Genomic DNA, 10,238 nt, shown 5'->3' with positions numbered 1-10,238 from the left:
TATATAAAGATGCATATATGTAGAGAGATACAGATATGTGTATGTTTGTATGTATATGTGTGTATATATGTACATATATATATATATATACACAAACATATACACACACATGTATATATATATATATGTATATATACACACACACATACGTATTCTCCTTGTTTGTCTTATTTTCGTTAATTACTCCCTGTCTGCCTCTATAAATTTGCAACTGAATCTGTCCCATGTCATTCCTGCCCAACAGTTCAAACTTACAGTCACAAACAACAGGCTGCATTAAATTTGAGCAAAACAGAGTTCATTTAATGAGAAACTTATTACATCACCTAAAAAGATGCTTCCACACCAAGGGATGCACTGCAACTAGTCATATATTTCCCCCCCCCCCCCTGCAAGGGATCAATGCAGGATATGTCAAAACGATCGTTGCGAGCAATAAAGTTTCCCATCTATTCCATTTTCTGCCTCTATCATTTGTTTCATACTCAATGTACACTGAGGAATTCCTGAGGTAGATCCAGCGATAATTATGTAATTACCATGGATGGCATTCAGGTATCCATAGGCAGAGAATGGGCTTTATCAGCCGACTGCTAGGAACCTACCCAACACTTAAATATATATGCACATATATATTTTCACATGTAATCATATGTATATATTGCACCACTCACATTAAAATGCTTTTTTCTATTTGAAAACATTGAATTGCTAAATTAATTGTAAATTTTATATGTATTTTGATATGTATATAATTCAAATATGCTACATTTCTTATGTATTTGTTGTCTATTTTCAGGTCCGTACACTCTTTGTCAGTGGTTTGCCCATGGATGCAAAGCCCAGAGAACTGTATTTACTTTTTAGGGCATACAAGGTAATTTGAAACTGTCTTGTCTTGCTGTATTGGTCTACTGATTGATTTTTTATTCTCTCAAAGAAAAGCAGTATCACCACATGTAAAACAAAAGTAATTTCATATCATTTCATTTAGCATTTGATGTCAGATAAAATGCGTTGCATTTCGTGGTTATGTCCCTAATCTAATGTTCTGTGTTCCAAAACATGCAGGGGTTATTTTAGACTTTAATCCTTCTCATGTTGATAAAATAAATACCAGTCAAGTATTAGTCAGTGGATTGCCTATATTAAAATCGATTTAACATTTTAATATTCGTGTTTGTGTGACAGTTTGGTGTTGGTAATTTCTTTTATTTTTCGTGCCTTTTTTTTTTTTGTTTCATTCTGATAGTTTTGTTGTTTTGTTTTGCTTTTTCATGATTCAAGATATTGAAAGCAAAAATTTACTTTTCCCAAATTAATACTTGGACTACTTCTATAATTGAACCTTACTTTACTGTATTGTTTTTGTGTATTCAATACCAAACTGTTTTACTTAACTATCGCAAGGTCTTCTCCTTTAGCTGAACTAACTACTTATATAACCACAAAGGCTATATAAATCAGACTCCAGTAGAATGTTTTCTTCCTGTTATAATTATCAGACTTGTCATTTCTGGTTTCATTTTCACATTATTTTTGGATATGACATCAGAATCAAAGAATGAATTTTTTGTTTGAAAGTAGAATTTTGTTTTGTCCATCCACCCATCCCACCCACTTATATACACCTACTCACAAATCAGTTCACATATACGAACATAGAAACCTAAACAGTTGCTCAGTCTGCTAGAAACAGAAGTAAAATATAGTTTAAAATAACACTCTGCCATATTAAAAAACAGAAAACATTGGAGAATGTAGTCTTATATATATACAAAGCAACACTTTTGCTCATATGATTGTTCAGTCATACCTGATTAAAGGTAAATCTGCCTCTGCATGTCACTCAACCTGCTAAAATTTGCATCCAAACCTCCCTTAAATTGCATTCTACTATCTTGGGAAAGAAAGGACAAACTGGATAATATGATTCAGTATACTTCTGAAAAGAGGAGCTGACTGGAATAATGTCATTGATCCTGAAATCTGCTCAATCAGAGTTGACCTGTTGCTAAGTAACAACATGAACAATCTAATTTAAGACTTCTTAATCTTAATATAAGGTCAACAAAGGACACTTTGAATTTAGAATATCTTGCCATCTCTGGAAGTGACCTGAACCTTGTTGTGCTACCTGTTTTACTTGGAAAGGAACTAGAGTGGATTAGTGTTTTAAATGTTTAATCAACTCTATATCAATCCCAATGAGAATATAGAGAGAAATTGTTGTTAATGTGTAACTCCATCTAGTTTCAATAGTGTCTTTCAGATTCAGAAACCATTTCCTTGAGAATTTTATTGTAGAGATGTATTTACCTCTTTGGGTGTTTGAAATTCCTGAGACTGTCAGTTCTGTGCACTGCAGTTCTCTGTTGTTCTTGAGTCTACTAGGAAGAAATAGGTACTATAGTAGGGTAAACTTAATTGGTTATTTTCTAATTGAACTGACTGTAAATAAATTGAAATGCTAAGGCATTTTTCATTACTAGAGCCGAGTCCATTTGGTTATGAATCAAAATCTCATGAAGTTACACTGTTGTTCCTTTGTCTGGATGGATTTGAATATATAATATGGGGTCCATATATTTCACTATTGCATTCAAACTACTTGGCTACAGATGGATATCACAGAATAGTACACTTTATATCATTTGGTCATCCAAACAAAATGCTGAAATTGTTGAGTGTTCCATTAATTTCTAATGCCAAGTTGAACTTTTCTCTACCATTACAATGTAAAAAGATAGGATATAATGCGAAACACAACCAGTAATACAACTAGTATCCTATATATGGACAACTGTTCACCATCATGGAAACCAAGATAATCCCCACCAGTGCCACCGTGGGCTGTCACTTGGAGGCCTCACTTACCTAGGGGTCCAATTCTAATTTACGTGTGTTATGATTTGATGTCAATAAATAATAAAGGGTTCAAGGCATTGATTTTCCCAGGGGCCTATGATGATGTTAAGACAGCCCTGATTTATCTACCACATCACAATACTTGGTTATTGTGTTGGATAAAATGTGGAATGAAGCTGCTGCTGCTGCTACTACAATCCTCATCCTCATCCTCATCCTCATCCTCATCCTCATCCTCATCCTCATCCTCATCAAGCCTCTTATCAGCTCATAAATTTATATAAAAATAAAATATAATTTTCATAGTTGCTTGTTTTTGTTTTGCTTTGTTCAGCTTTTTGGAATAATCCTTCTTTATCTAGGGATTAAGTCAGATTGGCAATTGCAGCATTAATCCTTGGATGTTAAGCCAATCACTAATCACTTAACAAGTACAGTTAACCTTGTATATGCAGAGGTGTGTGTGTGCGTGTGTGTCTGCATGTTCATATCTGTGTATGTCTTTGTGTTTAGATATGTTTCTGTGTATGTGTACGTGATGCTTCTACAAATGTGCATGTCTGTGTGAGTGAGCATGTCTATGTAGACGTGATGCTTGTGTATCTAAGTGCATGTCTGTGTCTCAACTTGCATAGCTATGTGCATGAATAGGGAAGCTTTATAGGGTAAATGTGTTTAATTATGTGTTGAGGATGTATGAACGTGCGAGTGTATAGCATATGTGTATAATTTTATATATAGGATGTATGTAAAGGTGTTATTAAACATATGTTAGCTTTGTGTTAAAACATTAAATATTTGTGTTAATTAATTTGTGGCTGGCTAATCCGATCTCCATCGCAACATCTACTCTCTACCCTAACCCAATATCCTCTCAGTCAGGAATCACTGAATTTATCTCCAGTTCTATTTTGTTTGTCTCTCTTTCTCTCTGTTAATCTAGCTCTTTTGTCCTTTCATCTTCTTTCTCTTCTCTTTCCCTTCTCTCTCTCTGTGTGATCATTCAACATCCATTTTCCATGCTGGCAGAGGTTCGATAGTTAGACAGGAACTGGCAAGTCAGAGGGCTGCACCAGGCTTTACTGTCTCTTTTGCCATGGTTTTTGCAGCTGGATGCCTTTCCTAATGCCCACCACTTTACAGAGTAGCATGAGTGCTTTTTACATGACACCAGAACTGATGAGGTCTGCTTTGGCTTGATTTTTACAACCGGATGATGTCACACACACACACACACACACACACACACACACACATCTACACAAACACATACATTAAGACAAAGAAGGTAGTTAGGATTTGAATAAAAACTATTTATTCGGCATTGCTGTCCCTCACAAAATAAATCCTAACAACCTTCTTATTCTTAATACATAAAACTTATACACCAATTGAAACAATCTATGCATATGTATCTATCTGTGTGTGCGTTTGTGTGTGTGTTCATCTGTCTGTCACTGTATTGCCCAGGCTATTGACTGTTCTTATATTCCGCTAGTCACAGTGCACTTCCTTGCATCGTTTTAGCTTTCAAGTGATGCCACTTTGCTGGTTTGAAGAGCAGGCCATCATTCACTACTAAATAGAATGCCAGTCTGTTACAGGGTTGCCTATTAACAAAGGACTGGATTGGAACAACATGAAATGAAGAGCTTTGCTAAGAACACAATGTACTCTACTAAGAATCAAGACAATAATTTTGCACACACACTCATACACAGAGTTGTGTATGTATGTATAAATATACATACATATATATGTATATATGTACGTATATATATGCGTGTGTGTGTGTTTGTATATGTATGTAAATATATGTATTATGTTTGTGCATTGTATTGTAAAACAGGTGCAGAAATGGATGGCTGTGTGGCTAAGATGTTTTCTTTGCAACTGTATAGTTTCACTCATTGGACTGCAGCCATGCTGAGGCATCACCTTGAAGGGTTCAGTTGAACAAATCAACCTCAGTAATTTCTTAAAGCCTTATACTTCTATTAGTCTCCTTTGCCAACATACAGGATTATAAACAAACCAACACTAATTATCAAGCAGTGGTAGAGGAGAAACACAAGCACAAAGTTTTTTGGTTTTTTTTAGGAAGCCTTGCATGGTACCAGAATTTTTTCAAATTGAGTCAAATGTAACAAACTACTGCAAAATGTTGTTAGAGTATTCACATAGGTGGAGTCAAGACCGACCAGTTTGTATTGACATCAAGTTGCACTAGTTGTAATAATGAAGTCAAACCAAATAGCAATATTTTGAAATCATTTTAAAATGTATGTTTCAAGCTTGTCTAATATATATACATTTATATAACAAAAGGGGAGAACAGAAACATTTTTTATTAATGTAATTTATTAGTTTTTGCAATCACCTGCTTTTTACATGTAATTACTCTATAAAAACTATTTTCCTGCATTTTCAGCTCTTATGCACACCTCACACAATCTTTAACTTCTACATGCAATTTTGGCATACTGAAATATGCAGATATGCTTCATGAAGACAGATGGATTATAATCCTATCTACATACTATAGATGCATTTATACATATATATGACAAGCTTCCTTCAGTTTCCATCTAAGAAATCCACTCACAAGGATCAGGGCTATAGTAGAAGTCACTTGCTCAAGGTGCCACACAGTGGGACTGAACTCAATGCCTTCTTACCGCACAGCCATGCCTCACCTATATGTGTGTGTGTGTGTGTGTGTGTGTGTGTGTGTGTATGTATAATGTATGTTTTTACGTATATATATATATGTGTATGTATGTATAATGTATGTATATATATATATATATATATATGTATGCATACACATGCATACAGATACATGCTCACACAGACACACACACACTCACACCTGTACATATATAATCTTTAGGTTTCTAGATATACATTCTTTAATCCTTGCAAAAGGTTAAACAATTGAAAACAATTCTGAAAAACTTTCTTCAGTTCTGTTTTTCAAATTTTATTTTTTCTTTGTCATTTCAGTTTTTTGTTTCTTTCTTTTTCTTTAAATTCAATTTCTCTCTGTTTTTATAAATTCAGAATCATTAAAACATTCTTTAGTAATATTTGTTTTTCGAATGACAATTTCTGTGTTGTTTCATATATTTACTTCTTAGCTAATCTTTATTTATTTGTTCATAATATATTGATTATACTCATTAATACAATATTAACAAAATTAGTTACAACAAAAATTATCAAATATTTGTATTTATTTTGTTGCCATTGTTGTTGTCATTGTTGCTATTGTTAATGCTTTTTTAAACTTTATTGTTGTTTAATTTTTTTTCTTTTTTTGCTACTGCTGCTTTTCATGTTTTTATTTTGTTTTTGTTTTTCCCAACCAAAGTTGTATGTGCATGGCTGCTTATTTTAAAACCTCTCCCTTTAATATTTGTCTTCAGTCAGTGTATCATACACACACACACACACACACACACACACACACACACACACACACACACACACACATATACTTGTATGTTGTGCAATTTATCCCCATTTTTCAGTCTTTACTTTATCCTTCAAACCTTGCCTGAACAAATTTTTTATTTCTATAATGCTATGTATTGTCAGAAATCCTCCTTTTTATTGCTTCAATTGTTATTGTTGTTGTTGTTGTCCTTATCCTCATCCTGATCATCCTTGTTATTGTTGTTGTTGTTGCTTTTCCTGCTACTGCTCCCCTTAGAATCAATCCTCCTACCCTTGACTCTGCTGCAGTGCTCGGTTCATGTATCCCTGTGAGTGCATGTATTCATATCTGTGTTTGCATGTTTGTGAGTATGTGTGTGTGTGTGTACGTGTGCAAGTGGATGTACATCTTTTCTTTCTCCTTTCCTTCCTTTCCTCTTATTGATGCCATCCTAACTTTCCTTGCATCATTCCCATGCAATTTACACACCACCCACTAAACATGCATTGATTTGCATAAGCAAAGACCTTAAGAGTATGGATGGATGGATGGATGGATGGATGAGATATATAAGTTAACAAATGGTTGATAGATAAAATAGAAAAATAGACAGATGGATTGTGCATACATTTATATGTATGCCTATACATATATAGGCATACCTAGCTGTCTGGATGTTTTGTATCCTTGTCCCATTCTGAATTATTTATACATATATATATATATATATATATATATATATATATATATATACATATCATCATCATTTAACGTCCGCTTTCCATGCTAGCATGGGTTGGACGATTTGACTGAGGACTGGTGAAACCAGATGGCTACACCAGGCTCCAATCTGATTTGGCAGAGTTTCTACAGCTGGATGCCCTTCCTAACACCAACCACTCCAAGAGTGTAGTGGGTGCTTTTATGTGCCACCGGCACAAAGGCCAGTCAGGTGGTACTGGCAACGGCCACGCTCAAAATGGTGTATTTTACATGCCACCCGCACAAGAGCCAGTCCAGGGGCACTGGCAACGATCTCGCTCGAAAGTCCTTACACATGCCACAAGCACAAGTGCCAGAAAGGCGACGCTGGACATGGAAACATTTTTTACTACTTGTACAACTTTTGTGTTGGCATGGCTAGAAAGTGTGGCTGTCTGTGTAACTGATGACTTGTCTGAAAGAGCCACCATGAACAGCAGTAGCCCCAATACAGTTCCCTGAGAAACTTCACCCTCTATTACTGTCTCCTTTGAGAGGGCCCCACCAGCTGTCACAGCCTGGCTTCTGTCTTTTAAGAAGTCATGCAACCTTTCTACAAGTTCCCTGGCTATGCTGAGTTTCCATAACTTGTCACATATCATCCCATGATCAGCTTTATCAAAGGCCTTTGCAAACTTGAGATATATCGCATCCACTTTTGAGCAATTCATTAATTGTTTCAACACCCAATCATAGTGCTGCAAAAGCTGTGTAAAGTAGCTTCTGCCTGAGTGGAAGTCATGCTGGGTGTCAGGGAGCAAGTCATTATCTTCAAGAAATGCAATGAGTTTCTTCCTGACAATGCATTCCATGACTTTGCTAACACGGGAGGTTAGAGAGACAGTTCTATAATTTTTAGCTTCTCCTTTATGGATAGGCATATCATGCATCCTTTAACTTTTTGGGAAGTCTCCCAGTTGCAAGGAAGCTCTGGAAGAGAATCTGAAGTGGTCTCGATAGACCCCTTTACATTTCTTTAGGAAGATTACTGGGAATTCATCAGGGCCCATAGCTGAATTTGAGCTCGTTTTATCAATGGCTGATATCACATCAGTTTTCTCAGTTTTCATGCTATCAATAATTGCCATTTCTTTGTGTAGAGCTGTGGTGCCAAAGAACTCATCAGGCATAGCTACTTGCAAGTGCCCCAGTGAAGTGGTGAAAACTCTTGTATTGCACATTCAGTATTTCACTGATTCTGGGAGCCTGCAGCCAATGAGCCATTTTCTTCGAATAGTGGCCCTATTTTGTACCATACTGAAGCAGACTCTTTTGCATGTCTATAGAAAGCTTTAGGGTTTGTCTTAATATTTTTGACAGCCCTGGCTTCTTAACATAGCACCCTGTCTCCTCAGACTATTCCTGAAATCTGACTTAACATAATCACCCAGACCTCTATGCTGAGGTGAAGAGGATGGTATATTATGACATTCATCACTAGAGACAAAGATGTAGCTGGCTGGTGAGCTGAATCCAAAACATTTTATTTCTGTTTCCAACTTGAACTATTTTAATTCATCTAGGTCACATTTGCTGGAGTCAGTCTCATTGACCATATGCTCCCCACATATTCTGGTCCTGTTAGAAACTATTGTTAATTTGCGGTACAAGATAGAATTGGTAGCACCCCTGATGAAGTGATTTGTAGACATTTTTTTAGTACTTTCTGAGTTCAAACCACACCATAGTCAACTTTGTTTTTTATTCTTCAGAGATCAATTACATGAATCAATTTAACTGATGTTAGAAATTAATTCTTATGTTAAAAATTAATTCTTATGTTAAAAATTAATTCTTATGTTAGAAATTATTCTCAACAGCTCAGTTTTTTGTACCTATGATTTGTTGTGAAATCATCTTCCAAAGACAGAACAAGTGAAGTTACAAACAGAATGCTTTACCAGAATAAATATCAGTGATAAAGTTGTTCCACTTCAGATGATTGTAGTCCCTGCCAAATTGGCTTTGAGCTTAATTATAAGAAAATCATAATTTTCCTCATCACTTCAATTAACATCATCACCATCATTAATAGTTTATTCCTGTCAACAGGGAATCGACAGAAACAGTAAAGGTGTTGTAATATTTGTATTGTTTAAGGTAGTGAGCTGGCAGAGTCGTTCCTTGAAATTGCTGAACTTGTGCCGAAATAAGAAAAGAATATTTGCACTGATAGGTCCACTCTTCTTATCATCATCATCATCATCATCATCATCATCATCATCATCATCATCATCATCATCATCGTTATTATCATTGGAGGAAAAGCAACAACAAGATAAATAAATTCAATATGCTCAAAAATATGTTCAGCAAGGTTTTTAGCACTAAAACAGCACAACGTCCAAGATACACACACACATACACACATGTGTGTGTGTGTGTGTGTGTGTGTAAGTGTGTGTGTGTAAGTGTGTGTGTGTGTGTGTGTGTGCATAGATATAAACAATTGTATTTTGAAATATTCAAATTTATTATCATTATTATTATCATTATTATTATTATTATTATTATTATTATTATTATTATTACCTTATTATTGTGGTGGTGGTTGTAGAAACGGTTGTTATTATTATTATTATTATTATTATTATTATTATTATTATTATTATTATTAAAATCCTACTGAATTCAAATGAAACTTTCATTTAATCATGGTTAAGGACCAGCCTCAATGAAATTTATTATCCACTCCCATAAAATTTGCAGCCATGTACTTCTTGTTATTTTTACTATGAAGCTATTAAAACAGGGGGCATTTTGATTTTTCTCCGGCATGTTTTTACAGGGATATCAAAATGCTTTGTTAAAAGTGATGGGAAAACCAGGCAAAAATTGTGTAAGTAGCCCTCCTAGCAACAATGAAAAGTATGACCACCTAGCTTCATTGCCTGAGGGACAGTGTTTCACCTTATCAATAGATATATAGATACATACACATAAGTATCTATATTTTGTAAAAATAAAAAGAATATAATAAAAAAAAATCAATCGAATCTGCACTTGAACTGTATGTATTTACTATATATATATATGCGCTATGATTTGTTATATATAGCCATATATACACACACATATACATATGTGCATGAATGTATGTATTAGTATATTGTATAAATTTATACATACAATGTGTTTTATATATATATATATATATATATATATATAT

The 10,238-nt window shown here is 34.7% G+C and overlaps 1 protein-coding gene across 23 annotated transcripts in view; it reads left to right on the top strand.

The window, feature by feature from the left end:
* LOC106878922 (uncharacterized) overlaps window positions 1–10,238 on the top strand; it is a 305,188-nt gene that overhangs the window by 210,307 nt on the left and 84,643 nt on the right. For 12 of the 23 annotated variants that reach the window (XM_014928282.2, XM_052976118.1, XM_014928275.2 and 9 more), the window contains 2 exons: window positions 800–877; window positions 9,858–9,908. In XM_014928282.2, the coding sequence (XP_014783768.1) occupies window positions 800–877; window positions 9,858–9,908 (129 nt within the window). The remainder of the gene's footprint in view (window positions 1–799; window positions 878–9,857; window positions 9,909–10,238) is intronic. The other 11 variants (XM_014928284.2, XM_052976125.1, XM_052976122.1 and 8 more) reach the window with 1 other exon arrangement.

This window comes from Octopus bimaculoides, chromosome 23 (genome assembly GCF_001194135.2).
Source record: "Octopus bimaculoides isolate UCB-OBI-ISO-001 chromosome 23, ASM119413v2, whole genome shotgun sequence".
NCBI lineage: Eukaryota > Metazoa > Mollusca > Cephalopoda > Octopoda > Octopodidae > Octopus > Octopus bimaculoides.
Note: the sequence above shows the minus strand (reverse complement) of the source record. Positions and strands in the feature narration are given on the sequence as shown.